At 32.2% G+C, this 21849-nt stretch overlaps 1 protein-coding gene across 3 annotated transcripts in view; it reads left to right on the top strand.

The window, feature by feature from the left end:
- Nucleotides 1-5901, top strand: part of LOC103579191 (endoplasmic reticulum membrane sensor NFE2L1) — a 65671-nt gene extending 59770 nt beyond the window's left edge. For 2 of the 3 annotated variants that reach the window (XM_014444832.2, XM_014444833.2), the window contains exons 10-15: nucleotides 576-876; nucleotides 1458-1600; nucleotides 1675-1836; nucleotides 2526-2636; nucleotides 2730-3097; nucleotides 4428-5900. In XM_014444832.2, coding sequence (XP_014300318.1) covers nucleotides 576-876; nucleotides 1458-1600; nucleotides 1675-1836; nucleotides 2526-2636; nucleotides 2730-3097; nucleotides 4428-4679 — 1337 coding nt within the window. In that variant the 3' untranslated portion in view covers nucleotides 4680-5900. Of the gene's footprint in view, nucleotides 1-575; nucleotides 877-1457; nucleotides 1601-1674; nucleotides 1837-2525; nucleotides 2637-2729; nucleotides 3098-4427 lie in introns of all 3 variants that reach the window. The other variant, XM_014444834.2, reaches the window with a different exon arrangement.
- Nucleotides 5902-21849: the final 15948 nt, after the last annotated feature.

Here is a 21849-nt window from a genome sequence, read left to right as displayed (position 1 = left end):
TAGTTTTCGATATATCGAAGCCGATTTCTTCCTCCACTCAAATTTTTAACTTTTCCGTTTTAAAATCCCGCCTTCAAAAATTCATAACTTCCGTTCTAATCAAAATTTATTCACGTTCTTGGTCTTATACCAAAGCTTAGACACTCAGCTACAATTTTTATTCAAACTTTTTTAAAATTCGGCTACAACTTTTCAAGATATCGAATTTTGAACTTCCGTTCCTTTAAACCTTTCCGCCGATTTTTCAGTTTTTTATTTAATTTTCTTAATTAATTACATTAATTAAGTCAATTAAATTAATTAATTGACTTAGTACATATATATGATAAATATATAAATTATCTAAGATGTAAATAAATGTAATATAGCTGACGCGTGTTAATAAGAATTCAAAGAACTCGCGATCATCAGAATACGTGACTTAATATAATCATAACAATAATAAATGTATGCATGCTATCGAGTGACTAATGTCTTATAAGCTCTATCTGTCACTCGATAAAAATAAAAAAAATTTTTTGGAAATTTATTTATTTTTTTTTTTTTTTTTAATTTTTTTTTTTTTTTTTTTTTAGGAATGTACGGAATGAGAAATTGGGACAATACTACAAGTAACAATGGAACTGGAGCAACGAATACCTCTAGCGTACAAAGCGGACTATCGGGCCAAACATCTGGGACCGGTGCAAATAACGCGGGAGTTACTAATTTGAATTGCGCGATAACTGACGAGCGTCTTGATGCATCGAGTGACAGCGCGGTAAGTAGTATGGGGAGTGAACGAGTCCCATCTCTGTCTGACAACGAGTTTATGGATACAGGATCAAATTCTAGCCATACACAAGCCGATTCTCATTATTCTATGGACTATGCCAGGTAATTATTTGTTGTTTTTATTTGTAGCTTGGGTTTAGAGAAAAATGGAGATTGCTACGAGATTCGGGAGGAAATTTCCGTTAGTTTGAGTACCCACATCAATATATTCTGATAAAGTACTTAATAAGTAGTTAATTATTTTTTTAATTACTAAGTAATTACATGGGGATGAAGTTAACAGAAAGTAGGGTTGTGGGTACTCATTCTACGTGGAATTGTACCTTCTTTAAGAATATAATAGCCGATTTTTGACAATTCCATTTTTGATAAAAAAAAAAATTTTGAATTTTTGAAAATTGGAATTTAAAAAATTTTGGTTACCACCAGTGAATTCAGGAGTAAATTTCCGTTAGTTTGAGTACCCACATCAATATATTCTGATAAAGGACTTAATAAGTAGTTAATTAATTTTTTTTAATTACTGGATAATTACATGAATAGTAAGTGAACAGAATATAGGCTTGTGGGTACTCATTTTACGTGGAATTTAATCAGGAATACGGAAATACTAGTCATTTTTATCAAAAAAATTTTTTCAAAAAAATAAATCAAAAAATTTGAATTTTTAATTTTTTTTTCAGTAAATATCGTATGCAATACGAATGTAATTACACAGTTAATGGAAGGAATGGCAATACACGTTGTCAAGCTGATAGAATACCACCGGTCGCACAAAAGAAACATCAAATGTTTGGCAAAAGATATTTCCAAGAGCAAGGAACAGGTAAAATATTTTTATTTAATTTTCTAAAATTTTCATTGAGCTCAGAAGTCTAATAAATTTTATTTGCTATGCAGGATCACCATTGGGACATAATGGACACTCGACTCCAATTAAATACGAGTACGATCCTCAGAGCGTTGGAGCCGTGGGTCCAGGTCACCCCTATAGTCCAATTGATGGTGCAGCTGCGCCTGATGTCAAGTACAGCTGCAGTATCGACTTCACAAGAAATCAATGTAATTATTCATTAATTTGGCAAAGAAAAATTTTTTTAATTAGCAAAAAAAGAAAAATTTTTAACTGGAATTTAGAAGTTAATTTTAAGAAATTAATTACACCGGCCCTAATTACCCCAGAGTCTTTTTCTTGGTCTCAAAAGTTTCTTCAATCCTCCCTCTATACACCTCTAAATTTTCATTTCTTAATCTCTAGTAGCTTCAGAGCCACAATTTTTCAAAAATTCAAAAAATAAAAACCGCGAAAATGCGCGAATTTAAAATTTAAATTTAAAAAAATTATAATTCCGGCCCTAATTACCCCAGAGTCTTTTTCTTGGTCTCAAAAGTTTCTTCAATCCTTCCTCTATACACCTCTAAATTTTCATTCCTTAATCTCTAGTAGCTTCAGAGCCACAATTTTTCAAAAATTCAAAAATTAAAACCGCGAAAATGCGCGAATTTAAAATTTAAATTTCAAAAAATTATAATTCCGGCCCTAATTACCCTAGAGTCTTCTTCTTGGTCTCAAAATTTTCTCCAGAATTTTCTCGATAGATTCTAAAAAAAATTTATCTCTTTATCTCTTTCCATGCCTCCAAAAAATAAATAAATAAAGACCCAAATTTTTCCCGCCAATTTTTCAAATCTTCGCGGCTAAATAAATTAATAAATTATATTTATTAATTAATGGTAATTATTTTTTTTAGTACACCACGTACCTGGAAGAACATCTTTGGAACACATTCATCACAATCACACGTATCATTTACCTCCAGACAGCTCAGGAACGATGCGGCCGTTGACTCGCGACAAAAAAAGTAAAAAAAAAATTTTAATTAAATTAATTAATTAATTATCGTAATAACTGGGTCATAGTAAATGTAAATAATGAATGATTAATATTTTTCTAGTGCGTAAAAGTGAGTCAGAAGATCAACATTTGACTAGAGATGAAAAACGCGCGCGGGCATTAAATGTCCCAATTTCGGTCCATGACATAATTAATTTACCTATGGACGAATTTAATGAGCGGCTCAGTAAATATGATCTCAGTGAAGCTCAATTGTCATTAATACGCGACATAAGACGACGGGGTAAAAATAAAGTCGCGGCTCAAAATTGTCGGAAGAGAAAATTGGACCAGATTATGAGTCTCGCAGATCAAGTTAAAGAAATGAGAGACCGGAAGCTGAGACTGTTGAGCGACCGTGAATATTTGCAGAGTGAGATACTGAGGTCTAAAGAAAAATTTGGACAATTGTACAGACATGTACTGCAGGTAATTAATTTATTTAATTAATAATTTTCTGACGTTTGAGAAAAAAAAATTGGTTTGGACTTTGAGTGGAAATTGTGGGAAAACTACTGGAGATATGGGAAAAATGAAAAGAAGAAAATTTGTAGGAAATTTAATTCAGAATAAAAAAGGTCCTAAGAAATTTTTTGATTGGAATGATAGTTTGCGAGTTAAAAGGATTTTAAGGAGATGATTTTTTTTGGCAATGGGAAATTTTGAAAGGGAAAAGTTTGAGAGGAAATTGGGGGAAAAGTATTGGAGATATGGAAAAGTGATAAGGAAAGAATTTGTAGGAAATTTTATTGTGAGTAAAAAAGGTCATGAAAAATTTTTTGATTGGAGTGACAGTTTGGGAGTTATGAAAATTTTAAGGAGGAAAAAAAGTTTGATGTAAAAGTAGGAGTGGAAAAGCTTGGGAAAACTGTGGAAAATTTATTTTTTAAGAAAAGTCGGAAAATTTATGAAAAATCGAAAATTTTCTTTGAGGAAAATTCATACTGGGAAAATTCTAATTTTTTAAAAAAAATTATTTAGGAAATCGGGAAATTGTTCTAATTTTAGATTTTTTTTGGAAAATGAATTTTCCGATTTTCTTCCAAGTTTTATTTAAAATTTACATTTAAGACAATTTATACCGAGGAAAACGAATTTTTCTTCATAGAAAATTTCAAATAAAATTGAAGAAAATTGGAATATTCATTTTCTGAAGAAAATCGTAAATTTTCTTTTAAGGAAATTGAAATTGGGAAATTATAATTTTTTATCAAAGAAAGTTTCGAAGAAAATTGGAAAATTCATATCCGGAAAATTGGAAAATTGTTAATTAAATTAAATGGGAAAATTTATGTGAAAATACTATTGGAAAATTCATTTCCAAAGAAAATCGAAAAATTATCACAGACGTGGAAAATTTGGGAAATTTTTTCAGTGAAAATTCTAAATTAATTTTTCTTTGAATTTCTGACTTAAAGACTTTTGAAGAAAATTCTGGGAAAACTCTTGCAGATAGGGGAAAATTGCTCAGAACCAAATCTGTAGAAAATTAAATTTTCTATCAAAAAGATTTCAATAAATTTTCCCCTAAACCCCATAGTTTCCATGGAATTTCCACTAAAACTTTTCCCAAGAAATATAACTCAAAAAATTTTCCATTTCCAAAACTTATAATCCAAAATATCTCTCAAACTATCAGAGCTACGCCAAAAACTAATCAGTACTTTTTTGTAGAGAATAAAATTCTCTACAAAAAAGGTTTCATTGACTTTTCCCATAAATTTAATAATTACTATAGTAATTACAATTTAATTTTCAGTCACTCCGCGACCCGGACGGTAATCAGTACAACCCCCATGAATACTCACTCCAGCAAGCTGCGGATGGAAACATCGTCTTAGTACCCAGGAATCAGAGCAATCATCATAACAGTAATCATCATAATCACAATAGTAATAATAATAATCATAACAACAACCATAATAATAACAATCATCCGTATCATTCACGTCAGTGCTCGTCGTCGTCGATGGATCAAAAAACAAAACCTGACCCCGAACGTAAAGAATAAATTATATTTTATAAATAAAAATTAAAATTTATAACAATTAATCAAATGATTGATTAATTAATTAAAAAATTTCGATCTCGAAAAAAAAATAAATGATGGGGATTAATTCGCGCTATCTATAATTTGAATAAATAAATTTATAAATTAATCAACACCAAAATAAGTAATTATTAATGGAGTAAATTAATTAATTATTAATTAAAATTTAAAAAAAAAATTAAAACAATTAAAAAAAACTACTTAATGTACAGGTGTCTGTGAATAATTAAATAATTAATAAGTGATTAAAAATTTTAATTAATTTTCTTTGTAAAGAAAATTTTTTTTGAGAAATTTTTCAATTTTCTTGAAGGAAAATTTTTTTAAAAATTGTAATAAAAAAATTTCTTTTAAAGGAAAATTGGGAAATTCTTGATAGACAGAAAAATTCTTTAAAAATTTAAGGAAGTAGTGTAGTATGAATTTTCATTGAAGGAAAAGTGGAAAATTCTTTATGTTAAAGGAAAACTCAAAAATTTTCTTGAAGAAAATTTTTAATGAACATTTTTGAAAATTGTAAAGGAATTTTCTTTAAAAGTAAACTGGGAAATTTTTTGTGTTGAAGGAAAATCTCAAAATTTTCTTGAAAGAAAATTTTTAATAAAAATTTAAGAAAATTTTTAGTGAAAATTTTCAAAAGTTTTCAATGAAAATATTAGAAAATCTTAATATTAATTTTCTTCATTGGGGATGTGGGAAATTCTTTTTATTAAGGGAAAATTTTTCAATTTTTTTGGAAGAAAATTTTGAATGAAAATTTTGGAAAATTGCAAAGGAATTTTCTTTAAGAGTAAAGTGGAAAATATTTTGTGTTAAAGGAAAATCTTAAAATTTTCTTGAATGAAAATTTTTAGTGAAAATTTAAGAAAGTTTTCAATGAAAATCTTAGAAAATTTTAGTATGAATTTTCTTTATTGGAGATGTGAGAAATTTTTTTTTATTAAGGGAAAATTTTTCAATTTTCTTGTGAGAAAATTTTTAATGAAGATATTGGAAAATTGTATTATAAATTTTCTGCAAAGGCAAGGTGGGAAATTTTTTTTGTTAAAAGAAATTTTTGTTAAAAAAATTTTGATGTGAGTTTTCTCAAAGGAAAATTTAAAGAAAATTTAAAAACGAATTTTTTTTCACAATACGAACATTTTTTTTTTAAAGAAAATGTTATAGTTTTTCATTTTTTCACAAAAACGATCTAAGAAAAAAAAATTTCCAATTTTCTTTTAAAGAAAAACGGAAAATCTTCGGAAAATTCCTAGGAATTTATTTTTTCCAAAAAACTTTATTTAAAAAAATAAATAAAAATTTTCATTCTAACGCTGAAAAATTTTCCATTTTCCCAATTTTCATTTGGATAATAAAAATTTCCCAAATTAAAGGGAAAAAAAATCCAAGCCAGTACTAAAAAATCTCTCATAAAAAAAAGTAAAAAAAAAATAAATTACTTTTAATTACGATAAGTCGGCATTTAAATTTACTAATTACTAATAACTAATTACTTATATAAGTCAATTTATCCTCACATACACACAGAATATATACATATTTTTATATATCAACAACAGAAAACATTTTTTTTTGCTTTTATTTATTTTTTAAATTATATCCACTTTTTTTCTATTTTTTTTTTTTTTTTATGTAAATAGATTTTTTTTTATTAATTAACATTAATAATAATAATAAATATTTAAGAAAATAATTATAAGATTTTAATTAATAATTAATAATAATAAATATATACTATGCCTTTATTATATTTATACTATAAAAAAATTGTATTAAAAAAAAAATAATAATAATGTAATTAAATAAAATTGGGTTAAGGAAAATTGTACCGTACTCTGAGTATATTAAAAAATATATAAATATATGTCTCTCTTAAAAAATATATATAGTAATAATTATATTAATACATTAACTGTTGATATTTTTTTTTTGATAAATAAATAAAATAAAAAAAAATTTACATTTTTCCTTATAGATTTCTACTGATAAAAAAGAAAATTTGGAAATCCAAAAGTAAAATTTTATTTTCATTTTAATCTTTACCTTTATTTTTTAATATTTTTCTATTTTTATTTATGATTTTTTTTTTCAATGAACGAATTACAAAAAAAAAAAAAAATGCACATCTGGGAAATTTAACGAACTATAAGTGCAATTTTTTCAAATATTTTTTTTTTGTAATTTATAGTTATCAAAGAAAGTCAAAAAATTATAAGACGTCGGCTGACCAGTATCATTGTTCTGATGGTTGATTATTATCAAGACTTGGTAATTAGTCCCTTTTGAGTACGTTGATAACTCGGAAATTCAATGCCCTTTAAAAAGAGTACCCACATGATATAGTTTATTATTCATATTCTAAAAGATATATATATTTTTATACAACTAAAAATATATATACTTCCAAATGTCCAAAAATGTCATATTGGTACTCATTTAAAAGAGCTTTTAATTTTCTGTTAGAAAACTAATATATGAAAATTTTTTAAGTTTAAATACTGATTTATATAAATTTGATATATATATTTATGAAAAATTGAGAAATTATAATTTTTGAATATGTAGTTTTGTAGGAAATTAAAAGACCTTTCAAACGAGTACCAACATGACATAGTTATTTTTCATATTCTTAAAAATATACATATATTTTATATAATGCACTTTAAAATATATGTTTCTTCATAATTACAAAAGGTGTCATGTCGGTACTCATTCGAGAGGATTTTTAATTTTCTAGCCAGTGGCGCCACCTGTGAAAATTTATTTCTCCTAGAGATATCCTAGAGCAATCCTAGAGATATACTAGAGAAATCCTAGAGATATCCTGGAGAAATCATAGAGATATCCTAGAGCAATCCTAGAGATATCCTAGAGAAATCATAGAGATATCCTAGAGCAATCCTAGAGATATCCTAGAGAAATCCTAGAGATATTCAAGAGACATACTAGAGAAATCCTAGAGATATCCTCGAGAAATCCTAGAGAAATCCTAGAGATATCCTAGAGAAATGATAGAGATATACTAGAGAAATCCTAGAGATATCCTAGAGAAATCATAGAGATATCCTAGAGCAATCCTAGAGATATCCTAGAGAAATCCTAGAGATATCCTAGAGAAATCCTAGAGATATCCTAGAGAAATCATAGAGAAATCCTAGAGATATCCTAGAGCAATCCTAGAGATATCCTAGAGAAATCCTAGAGATATCCAAGAGACATACTAGAGAAATCCTAGAGATATCCTAGAGAAATCCGAGAGATATCCAAGAGACATACTAGAGAAATCCTAGAGATATCCTAGAGAAATCATAGAGAAATCCTAGAGATATCCTAGAGCAATCCTAGAGATATCCTAGAGAAATCATAGAGATATCCTAGAGAAATCATAGAGATATCCAAGAGCAATCCTAGAGATATCCTAGAGAAATCCTAGAGATATCCTAGAGAAATCCTAGAGATATCCTAGAGCAATCCTAGAGATATCCTAGAGATATCCTAGAGCAATCCTAGAGATATACTAGAGAAATCCTAGAGATATCCTAGAGAAATCATAGAGAAATCCTAGAGATATCCTAGAGCAATCCTAGAGATATACTAGAGAAATCCTAGAGATATCCTAGAGAAATCATAGAGATATCCTAGAGCAATCCTAGAGATATCCAAGAGACATACTAAAGAAATCCTAGAGATATCCTAGAGAAATCATACAGATATCCTAGAGCAATCCTAGAGATATCCTAGAGATATCCTAGAGCAATCCTAGAGATATCCTAGAGAAATCCTAGAGATATCCTAGAGAAATTCTAGAGATATCCTAGAGAAATCATAGAGAAATCCTAGAGATATCCTAGAGCAATCCTAGAGATATCCTAGAGAAATCCTAGAGATATCCAAGAGACATACTAGAGAAATCCTAGAGATATCCTAGAGAAATCCTAGAGATATCCTAGAGAAATCCTAGAGATATCCTAGAGAAATTCTAGAGATATCCTAGAGAAATCATAGAGAAATCCTAGAGATATCCTAGAGAAATCCTAGAGATATCCTAGAGATATCCTAGAGCAATCCTAGAGATATCCTAGAGAAATCCTAGAGATATCCTAGAGAAATTCTAGAGATATCCTAGAGAAATCATAGAGAAATCCTAGAGATATCCTAGAGCAATACTAGAGATATCCTAGAGAAATCCTAGAGATATCCAAGAGACATACTAGAGAAATCCTAGAGATATCCTAGAGAAATCCTAGAGATATCCTAGAGAGATCATAGAGAAATCCTAGAGATATCCTAGAGCAATCCTAGAGATATCCTAGAGATATCCTAGAGCAATCCTAGAGATATACTAGAGAAATCCTAGAGATATCCTAGAGAAATCATAGAGAAATCCTAGAGATATCCTAGAGCAATCCTAGAGATATACTAGAGAAATCCTAGAGATATCCTAGAGAAATCATAGAGATATCCTAGAGCAATCCTAGAGATATCCTAGAGAAATCCTAGAGATATCCTAGAGAAATCCTAGAGATATTCAAGAGACATACTAGAGAAATCCTAGAGATATCCTAGAGAAATCCTAGAGATATCCTAGAGCAATCCTAGAGATATACTAGAGAAATCCTAAAGATATCCTAGAGAAATCATAGAGATATCCTAGAGCAATCCTAGAGATATCCTAGAGAAATCATAGAGATATACTAGAGAAATCCTAGAGATATCCTAGAGAAATCATAGAGATATCCTAGAGCAATCCTAGAGATATCCTAGAGAAATCATAGAGATATCCTAGACCAATCCTAGAGATATCCTAGAGAAATCATAGAGAAATCCTAGAGATGTCCTAGAGCAATCCTAGAGATATACTAGAGAAATCCTAAAGATATCCTAGAGAAATCATAGAGATATCCTAGAGCAATCCTAGAGATATCCTAGAGAAATCATAGAGATATACTAGAGAAATCCTAGAGATATCCTAGAGAAATCATAGAGATATCCTAGAGCAATCCTAGAGATATCCTAGAGAAATCATAGAGATATCCTAGAGAAATCATAGAGATATCCAAGAGCAATCCTAGAGATATCCTAGAGAAATCCTAGAGATATCCTAGAGAAATCCTAGAGATATCCTAGAGAAATCCTAGAGAAATCCAAGAGACATACTAAAGAAATCCTAGAGATATCCTAGAGAAATCATACAGATATCCTAGAGCAATCCTAGAGATATCCTAGAGATATCCTAGAGCAATCCTAGAGATATCCTAGAGAAATCCTAGAGATATCCTAGAGAAATTCTAGAGATATCCTAGAGAAATCATAGAGAAATCCTAGAGATATCCTAGAGCAATCCTAGAGATATCCTAGAGCAATCCTAGAGATATCCTAGAGAAATCATAGAGATATACTAGAGAAATCCTAGAGATATCCTAGAGAAATCCTAGAGATATCCTAGAGCAATCCTAGAGATATCCTAGAGAAATCATAGAGATATCCTAGAGAAATCATAGAGATATCCAAGAGCAATCCTAGAGATATCCTAGAGAAATCCTAGAGATATCCTAGAGAAATCCTAGAGATATCCTAGAGAAATCCTAGAGAAATCCAAGAGACATACTAAAGAAATCCTAGAGATATCCTAGAGAAATCATACAGATATCCTAGAGCAATCCTAGAGATATCCTAGAGATATCCTAGAGCAATCCTAGAGATATCCTAGAGAAATCCTAGAGATATCCTAGAGAAATTCTAGAGATATCCTAGAGAAATCATAGAGAAATCCTAGAGATATCCTAGAGCAATCCTAGAGATATCCTAGAGAAATCCTAGAGATATCCAAGAGACATACTAGAGAAATCCTAGAGATATCCTAGAGAAATCCTAGAGATATCCTAGAGAAATCCTAGAGATATCCTAGAGAAATTCTAGAGATATCCTAGAGAAATCATAGAGAAATCCTAGAGATATCCTAGAGAAATCCTAGAGATATCCTAGAGATATCCTAGAGCAATCCTAGAGATATCCTAGAGAAATCCTAGAGATATCCTAGAGAAATTCTAGAGATATCCTAGAGAAATCATAGAGAAATCCTAGAGATATCCTAGAGCAATACTAGAGATATCCTAGAGAAATCCTAGAGATATCCAAGAGACATACTAGAGAAATCCTAGAGATATCCTAGAGAAATCCTAGAGATATCCTAGAGAGATACTAGAGAAATCCTAGAGATATCCTATAGAAATCCTAGAGATATCCTAGAGAAATCATAGAGAAATCCTAGAGATATCCTAGAGCAATCCTAGAGATATCCTAGAGAAATCCTAGAGATATCCAAGAGACATACTAGAGAAATCCTAGAGATATCCTATAGAAATCCTAGAGATATCCTAGAGAAATCATAGAGAAATCCTAGAGATATCCTAGAGCCATCCTAGAGATATCCTAGAGCAATCCTAGAGATATCATAGAGAAATCCTAGAGATATCCTAGAGCAATCCTAGAGATATACTAGAGAAATCATAGAGATATCCTAGACCAATCCTAGAGATATCCTAGAGAAATCATAGAGAAATCCTAGAGATATCCTAGAGCAATCCTAGAGATATACTAGAGAAATCCTAAAGATATCCTAGAGAAATCATAGAGATATCCTAGAGCAATCCTAGAGATATCCTAGAGAAATCATAGAGATATACTAGAGAAATCCTAGAGATATCCTAGAGAAATCATAGAGATATCCTAGAGCAATCCTAGAGATATCCTAGAGAAATCATAGAGATATCCTAGAGCAATCCTAGAGATATCCTAGAGAAATCCTAGAGATATTCAAGAGACATACTAGAGAAATCCTAGAGATATCCTAGAGAAATCCTAGAGATATCCTAGAGAAATGATAGAGATATACTAGAGAAATCCTAGAGATATCCTAGAGAAATCATAGAGATATCCTAGAGCAATCATAGAGAAATCCTAGAGATATCCTAGAGCAATCCTAGAGATATCCTAGAGAAATCCTAGAGATATCCAAGAGACATACTAGAGAAATCCTAGAGATATCCTATAGAAATCCTAGAGATATCCTAGAGAAATCATAGAGAAATCCTAGAGATATCCTAGAGCAATCCTAGAGATATACTAGAGAAATCCTAGAGATATCCTAGAGAAATCATAGAGATATCCTAGAGCAATCCTAGAGATATCCTAGAGAAATCCTAGAGATATCCTAGAGAAATCCTAGAGATATCCTAGAGAAATCCTAGAGAAATCCAAGAGACATACTAGAGAAATCCTAGAGAAATCCTAGAGATATCCTAGAGAAATCCTAGAGAAATCCAAGAGACATACTAGAGAAATCCTAGAGATATCCTAGAGAAATCATAGAGATATCCTAGAGCAATCCTAGAGATATCCTAGAGAAATCCTAGAGATATCCTAGAGCAATCCTAGAGATATCCTAGAGAAATCCTAGAGATATCCAAGAGACATACTAGAGATATCCTAGAGAAATCCTAGAGATATCCTAGAGAAATCCTAGAGAAATCCAAGAGACATACTAGAGAAATCCTAGAGATATCCTAGAGAAATCATAGAGATATCCTAGAGCAATCCTAGAGATATCCTAGAGAAATCCTAGAGATATCCTAGAGAAATCCTAGAGATATCCTAGAAAAATCATAGAGAAATCCTAGAGATATCCTAGAGCAATCCTAGAGATATACTAGAGAAATCCTAAAGATATCCTAGAGAAATCATAGAGATATCCTAGAGCAATCCTGGAGATATCCTAGAGAAATCATAGAGATATACTAGAGAAATCCTAGAGATATCATAGAGAAATCCTAGAGATATCCTAGAGCAATCCTAGAGATATACTAGAGAAATCATAGAGATATCCTAGACCAATCCTAGAGATATCCTAGAGAAATCATAGAGAAATCCTAGAGATATCCTAGAGCAATCCTAGAGATATACTAGAGAAATCCTAGAGATATCCTAGAGAAATCATAGAGATATCCTAGAGCAATCCTAGAGATATCCTAGAGCAATCCTAGAGATATTCTAGAGAAATCCTATAGATATTCAAGAGACATACTAGAGAAATCCTAGAGATATCCTAGAGAAATCCTAGAGATATCCTAGAGAAATGATAGAGATATTCAAGAGACATACTAGAGAAATCCTAGAGATATCCTAGAAAAATCCTAGAGATATCCTAGAGAAATCATAGAGAAATCCTAGAGATATCCTAGAGCAATCCTAGAGATATCCTAGAGAAATCCTAGAGATATTCAAGAGACATACTAGAGAAATCCTAGAGATATCCTAGAGCAATCCTAGAGATATACTAGAGAAATCATAGAGATATCCTAGACCAATCCTAGAGATATCCTAGAGAAATCATAGAGAAATCCTAGAGATATCCTAGAGCAATCCTAGAGATATCCTAGAGCAATCCTAGAGATATTCTAGAGAAATCCTAGAGATATTCAAGAGACATAGTAGAGAAATCCTAGAGATATCCTAGAGAAATCCTAGAGATATCCTAGAGAAATCATAGAGAAATCCTAGAGATATCCTAGAGCAATCCTAGAGATATCCTAGAGCAATCCTAGAGATATTCTAGAGAAATCCTAGAGATATTCAAGAGACATAGTAGAGAAATCCTAGAGATATCCTAGAGAAATCCTGGAGATATCCTAGAGAAATGATAGAGATATACTAGAGCAATCCTAGAGATATCCTAGAGCAATCCTAGAGATATTCTAGAGAAATCCTAGAGATATTCAAGAGACATACTAGAGAAATCCTAGAGATATCCTAGAGAAATCCTAGAGATATCCTAGAGCAATCCTAGAGATATACTAGAGAAATCCTAGAGATATCCTAGAGAAATCCTAGAGAAATCCTTGAGATATCCTAGAGACATACTAGAGCAATCCTAGAGATATCCTAGAGAAATCCTAGAGATATCCTAGAGCAATCCTAGAGATATCATAGAGAAATCCTAGAGATATCCTAGAGCAATCCTAGAGATATCCTAGAGAAATCCTAGAGATATTCAAGAGACATACTAGAGAAATCCTAGAGATATCCTAGAGCAATCCTAGAGATATACTAGAGAAATCATAGAGATATCCTAGACCAATCCTAGAGATATCCTAGAGAAATCATAGAGAAATCCTAGAGATATCCTAGAGCAATCCTAGAGATATACTAGAGAAATCCTAAAGATATCCTAGAGAAATCATAGAGATATCCTAGAGCAATCCTAGAGATATCCTAGAGAAATCATAGAGATATACTAGAGAAATCCTAGAGATATCCTAGAGAAATCATAGAGATATCCTAGAGCAATCCTAGAGATATCATAGAGAAATCCTAGAGATATCCTAAAGCAATCCTAGAGATATACTAGAGAAATCATAGAGATATCCTAGACCAATCCTAGAGATATCCTAGAGAAATCATAGAGAAATCCTAGAGATATCCTAGAGCAATCCTAGAGATATACTAGAGAAATCCTAAAGATATCCTAGAGAAATCATAGAGATATCCTAGAGCAATCCTAGAGATATCCTAGAGAAATCATAGAGATATACTAGAGAAATCCTAGAGATATCCTAGAGAAATCATAGAGATATCCTAGAGCAATCCTAGAGATATCCTAGAGAAATCATAGAGATATCCTAGAGCAATCCTAGAGATATCCTAGAGATATCCTAGAGATATTCAAGAGATATACTAGAGAAATCCTAGAGATATCCTAGAGAAATCATAGAGATATCCTAGAGCAATCCTAGAGATATCCTAGAGAAATCATAGAGATATCCTAGAGCAATCCTAGAGATATTCAAGAGACATACTAGAGAAATCCTATAGATATCCTAGAGAAATCCTAGAGATATCCTAGAGAAATGATAGAGATATACTAGAGAAATCCTAGAGATATCCTAGAGAAATCATAGAGATATCCTAGAGCAATCATAGAGATATCCAAGAGACATACTAGAGAAATCCTAGAGATATCCTATAGAAATCCTAGAGATATCCTAGAGAAATCATAGAGAAATCCTAGAGATATCCTAGAGCAATCCTAGAGATATCCTAGAGAAATCCTAGAGATATCCAAGAGACATACTAGAGAAATCCTAGAGATATCCTAGAGAAATCATAGAGATATCCTAGAGCAATCCTAGAGATATCCTAGAGCAATCCTAGAGATATCATAGAGAAATCCTAGAGATATCCTAGAGCAATCCTAGAGATATACTAGAGAAATCATAGAGATATCCTAGACCAATCCTAGAGATATCCTAGAGAAATCATAGAGAAATCCTAGAGATATCCTAGAGCAATCCTAGAGATATACTAGAGAAATCCTAACGATATCCTAGAGAAATCATAGAGATATCCTAGAGCAATCCTAGAGATATCCTAGAGAAATCATAGAGATATACTAGAGAAATCCTAGAGATATCCTAGAGAAATCATAGAGATATCCTAGAGCAATCCTAGAGATATCCTAGAGAAATCATAGAGATATCCTAGAGCAATCATAGAGAAATCCTAGAGATATCCTAGAGCAATCCTAGAGATATCCTAGAGAAATCCTAGAGATATCCAAGAGACATACTAGAGAAATCCTAGAGATATCCTATAGAAATCCTAGAGATATCCTAGAGAAATCATAGAGATATCCTAGAGAAATCCTAGAGATATCCTAGAGAAATCATAGAGATATCCTAGAGAAATCCTAGAGATATTCAAGAGACATACTAGAGAAATCCTAGAGATATCCTAGAGAAATCCTAGAGATATCCTAGAGAAATGATAGAGATATACTAGAGAAATCCTAGAGATATCCTAGAGAAATCATAGAGATATCCTAGAGCAATCATAGAGAAATCCTAGAGATATCCTAGAGCAATCCTAGAGATATCCTAGAGAAATCCTAGAGATATCCAAGAGACATACTAGAGAAATCCTAGAGATATCCTATAGAAATCCTAGAGATATCCTAGAGAAATCATAGAGAAATCCTAGAGATATCCTAGAGCAATCCTAGAGATATACTAGAGAAATCCTAGAGATATCCTAGAGAAATCCTAGAGAAATCCAAGAGACATACTAGAGAAATCCTAGAGAAATCCTAGAGATATCCTAGAGAAATCCTAGAGAAATCCAAGAGACATACTAGAGAAATCCAAGAGATATCCTAGAGAAATCATAGAGATATCCTAGAGCAATCCTAGAGATATCCTAGAGAAATCCTAGAGATATCCTAGAGCAATCCTAGAGATATCCTAGAGAAATCCTAGAGATATCCAAGAGACATACTAGAGATATCCTAGAGAAATCCTAGAGATATCCTAGAGAAATCCTAGAGAAATCCAAGAGACATACTAGAGAAATCCTAGAGATATCCTAGAGAAATCATAGAGATATCCTAGAGCAATCCTAGAGATATCCTAGAGAAATCCTAGAGATATCCTAGAGAAATCCTAGAGATATCCTAGAAAAATCATAGAGAAATCCTAGAGATATCCTAGAGCAATCTTAGAGATATACTAGAGAAATCCTAAAGATATCCTAGAGAAATCATAGAGATATACTAGAGAAATCCTAGAGATATCATAGTGAAATCCTAGAGATATCCTAGAGCAATCCTAGAGATATACTAGAGAAATCATAGAGATATCCTAGAGAAATCATAGAGATATCCTAGAGCAATCCTAGAGATATCCTAGAGCAATCCTAGAGATATTCTAGAGAAATCCTAGAGATATTCAAGAGACATACTAGAGAAATCCTAGAGATATCCTAGAGAAATCCTAGAGATATCCTAGAGAAATGATAGAGATATTCAAGAGACATACTAGAGAAATCCTAGAGATATCCTAGAAAAATCCTAGAGATATACTAGAGAAATCCTAGAGATATCCTAGAGATATCCTAGAGCAATCCTAGAGATATACTAGAGAAATCCTAGAGATATCCTAGAGAAATCATAGAGATATCCTAGAGCAATCCTAGAGATATCCTAGAGCAATCCTAGAGATATTCTAGAGAAATCCTAGAGATATTCAAGAGACATACTAGAGAAATCCTAGAGATATCCTAGAGAAATCCTAGAGATATCCTAGAGAAATCATAGAGAAATCCTAGAGATATCCTAGAGCAATCCTAGAGATATACTAGAGAAATCCTAGAGATATCCTAGAGAAATCATAGAGATATCCTAGAGCAATCCTAGAGATATCCTAGAGCAATCCTAGAGATATTCTAGAGAAATCCTAGAGATATTCAAGAGACATACTAGAGAAATCCTAGAGATATCCTAGAGAAATCCTAGAGATATCCTAGAGAAATGATAGAGATATTCAAGAGACATACTAGAGAAATCCTAGAGATATCCTAGAAAAATCCTAGAGATATCCTAGAGAAATCATAGAGAAATCCTAGAGATATCCTAGAGAAATCATGGAGATATCCTAGAGCAATCCTAGAGATATCCTAGAGCAATCCTAGAGATATTCTAGAGAAATCCTAGAGATATTCAAGAGACATACTAGAGAAATCCTAGAGATATCCTAGAGAAATCCTAGAGATATCCTAGAGAAATCATAGAGATATCCTAGAGCAATCATAGAGAAATCCTAGAGATATCCTAGAGCAATCCTAGAGATATCCTAGAGAAATCCTAGAGATATCCAAGAGACATACTAGAGAAATCCTAGAGATATCCTATAGAAATCCTAGAGATATCCTAGAGAAATCATAGAGAAATCCTAGAGATATCCTAGAGCAATCCTAGAGATATACTAGAGAAATCCTAGAGATATCCTAGAGAAATCATAGAGATATCCTAGAGCAATCCTAGAGATATACTAGAGAAATCCTAGAGATATCCTAGAGAAATCATAGAGATATCCTAGAGCAATCCTAGAGATATCCTAGAGCAATCCTAGAGATATTCTAGAGAAATCCTAGAGATATTCAAGAGACATACTAGAGAAATCCTAGAGATATCCTAGAGAAATCCTAGAGATATCCTAGAGAAATGATAGAGATATTCAAGAGACATACTAGAGAAATCCTAGAGATATCCTAGAAAAATCCTAGAGATATCCTAGAGAAATCATAGAGAAATCCTAGAGATATCCTAGAGAAATCATGGAGATATCCTAGAGCAATCCTAGAGATATCCTAGAGCAATCCTAGAGATATTCTAGAGAAATCCTAGAGAAATCCTAGAGATATCCAAGAGACATACTAGAGAAATCCTAGAGCAATCCTAGAGATATACTAGAGAAATCCTAGAGATATCCTAGAGAAATCATAGAGATATCCTAGAGCAATCCTAGAGATATCCTAGAGCAATCCTAGAGATATTCTAGAGAAATCCTAGAGATATTCAAGAGACATACTAGAGAAATCCTAGAGATATCCTAGAGAAATCCTAGAGATATCCTAGAGAAATGATAGAGATATTCAAGAGACATACTAGAGAAATCCTAGAGATATCCTAGAAAAATCCTAGAGATATCCTAGAGAAATCATAGAGAAATCCTAGAGATATCCTAGAGAAATCATGGAGATATCCTAGAGCAATCCTAGAGATATCCTAGAGCAATCCTAGAGATATTCTAGAGAAATCCTAGAGATATTCAAGAGACATACTAGAGAAATCCTAGAGATATCCTAGAGAAATCCTAGAGATATCCTAGAGAAATCATAGAGATATCCTAGAGCAATCATAGAGAAATCCTAGAGATATCCTAGAGCAATCCTAGAGATATCCTAGAGAAATCCTAGAGATATCCAAGAGACATACTAGAGAAATCCTAGAGATATCCTATAGAAATCCTAGAGATATCCTAGAGAAATCATAGAGAAATCCTAGAGATATCCTAGAGCAATCCTAGAGATATACTAGAGAAATCCTAGAGATATCCTAGAGAAATCATAGAGATATCCTAGAGCAATCCTAGAGATATCCTAGAGAAATCCTAGAGATATCCTAGAGAAATCCTAGAGATATCCTAGAGAAATCCTAGAGAAATCCAAGAGACATACTAGAGAAATCCTAGAGAAATCCTAGAGATATCCTAGAGAAATCCTAGAGAAATCCAAGAGACATACTAGAGAAATCCTAGAGATATCCTAGAGAAATCATAGAGATATCCTAGAGCAATCCTAGAGATATCCTAGAGAAATCCTAGAGATATCCTAGAGCAATCCTAGAGATATCCTAGAGAAATCCTAGAGATATCCAAGAGACATACTAGAGATATCCTAGAGAAATCCTAGAGATATCCTAGAGAAATCCTAGAGAAATCCAAGAGACATACTAGAGAAATCCTAGAGATATACTAGAGAAATCCTAAAGATATCCTAGAAAAATCATAGAGAAATCCTAGAGATATCCTAGAGCAATCCTAGAGATATACTAGAGAAATCCTAAAGATATCCTAGAGAAATCATAGAGATATCCTAGAGCAATCCTGGAGATATCCTAGAGAAATCATAGAGATATACTAGAGAAATCCTAGAGATATCATAGAGAAATCCTAGAGATATCCTAGAGCAATCCTAGAGATATACTAGAGAAATCATAGAGATATCCTAGACCAATCCTAGAGATATCCTAGAGAAATCATAGAGAAATCCTAGAGATATCCTAGAGCAATCCTAGAGATATACTAGAGAAATCCTAGAGATATCCTAGAGAAATCCTAGAGATATCCTAGAGAAATCATAGAGATATCCTAGAGCAATCCTAGAGATATCCTAGAGCAATCCTAGAGATATTCTAGAGAAATCCTAGAGATATTCAAGAGACATACTAGAGAAATCCTAGAGATATCCTAGAGAAATCCTAGAGATATCCTAGAGAAATGATAGAGATATTCAAGAGACATACTAGAGAAATCCTAGAGATATCCTAGAAAAATCCTAGAGATATCCTAGAGAAATCCTAGAGATATTCTAGAGAAATCCTAGAGATATTCAAGAGACATAGTAGAGAAATCCTAGAGATATCCTAGAGAAATCCTAGAGATATCCTAGAGAAATCATAGAGAAATCCTAGAGATATCCTAGAGCAATCCTAGAGATATCCTAGAGCAATCCTAGAGATATTCTAGAGAAATCCTAGAGATATTCAAGAGACATAGTAGAGAAATCCTAGAGATATCCAAGAGAAATCCTAGAGATATCCTAGAGAAATGATAGAGATATACTAGAGCAATCCTAGAGATATCCTAGAGCAATCCTAGAGATATTCTAGAGAAATCCTAGAGATATCCTAGAGAAATCATAGAGATATCCTAGAGAAATCATAGAGATATCCTAGAGCAATCCTAGAGATATCCTAGAGAAATCATAGAGACATACTAGAGAAATCCTAGAGATATCCTAGAGAAATCATACAGATATCCTAGAGCAATCCTAGAGATATCCTAGAGATATCCTAGAGCAATCCTAGAGATATACTAGAGAAATCCTAGAAATATCCTAGAGAAATCATAGAGATATCCTAGAGCAATCCTAGAGATATCCTAGAGAAATCCTAGAGATATCCTAGAGAAATCATAGAGATATCCTAGACCAATCCTAGAGATATCCTAGAGAAATCCTAGAGATATCCAAGAGACATACTAGAGAAATCCTAGAGATATCCTAGAGAAATCCTAAAGATATCCTAGAGAAATCCTAGAGAAATCATAGAGCAATCCTAGAGATATACTAGAGAAATCCTAGAGATATTCTAGAGCAATCCTAGCGATATACTAGAGAAATCCTAGAGATATTCTAGAGCAATCCTAGAGATATCCTAGAGAAATCATAGAGATATACTAGAGAAATCCTAGAGATATCCTAGAGAAATCCTAGAGATATCATAGAGAAATCCTAGAGATATCCTAGAGCAATCCTAGAGATATACTAGAGAAATCATAGAGATATCCTAGACCAATCCTAGAGATATCCTAGAGAAATCATAGAGATATCCTAGAGAAATCCTAGAGATATTCAAGAGACATACTAGAGAAATCCTAGAGATATCCTAGAGAAATCCTAAAGATATCCTAGAGAAATCCTAGAGAAATCATAGAGCAATCCTAGAGATATACTAGAGAAATCCTAGAGATATTCTAGAGCAATCCTAGCGATATACTAGAGAAATCCTAGAGATATTCTAGAGCAATCCTAGAGATATCCTAGAGAAATCATAGAGATATACTAGAGAAATCATAGAGATATCCTAGACCAATCCTAGAGATATCCTAGAGAAATCATAGAGATATCCTAGAGAAATCCTAGAGATATTCAAGAGACATACTAGAGAAATCCTAGAGAAATCCTAGAGATATCCTAGAGAAATCCTAGAGAAATCCAAGAGACATACTAGAGAAATCCTAGAGATATACTAGAGAAATCATAGAGATATCCTAGACCAATCCTAGAGATATCCTAGAGAAATCATAGAGATATCCTAGAGCAATCCTAGAGATATCCTAGAGAAATCCTAGAGATATCCTAGAGAAATCCTAGAGATATCCTAGAGAAATCCTAGAGAAATCCAAGAGACATACTAGAGAAATCCTAGAGATATCCTAGAGAAATCATAGAGACATACTAGAGAAATCCTAGAGATATCCTAGAGAAATCATACAGATATCCTAGAGCAATCCTAGAGATATCCTAGAGATATCCTAGAGCAATCCTAGAGATATACTAGAGAAATCCTAGAAATATCCTAGAGAAATCATAGAGATATCCTAGAGCAATCCTAGAGATATCCTAGAGAAATCCTAGAGATATCCTAGAGAAATCATAGAGATATCCTAGACCAATCCTAGAGATATCCTAGAGAAATCCTAGAGATATCCAAGAGACATACTAGAGAAATCCTAGAGATATCCTAGAGAAATCCTAAAGATATCCTAGAGAAATCCTAGAGAAATCATAGAGCAATCCTAGAGATATACTAGAGAAATCCTAGAGATATTCTAGAGCAATCCTAGCGATATACTAGAGAAATCCTAGAGATATTCTAGAGCAATCCTAGAGATATCCTAGAGAAATCATAGAGATATACTAGAGAAATCCTAGAGATATCCTAGAGAAATCCTAG

Source organism: Microplitis demolitor, chromosome 9 (assembly GCF_026212275.2).
Source record: "Microplitis demolitor isolate Queensland-Clemson2020A chromosome 9, iyMicDemo2.1a, whole genome shotgun sequence".
NCBI classification, from domain to species: Eukaryota; Metazoa; Arthropoda; class Insecta; order Hymenoptera; family Braconidae; genus Microplitis; species Microplitis demolitor.
This window is presented reverse-complemented; position numbering and strand designations above follow the sequence as displayed.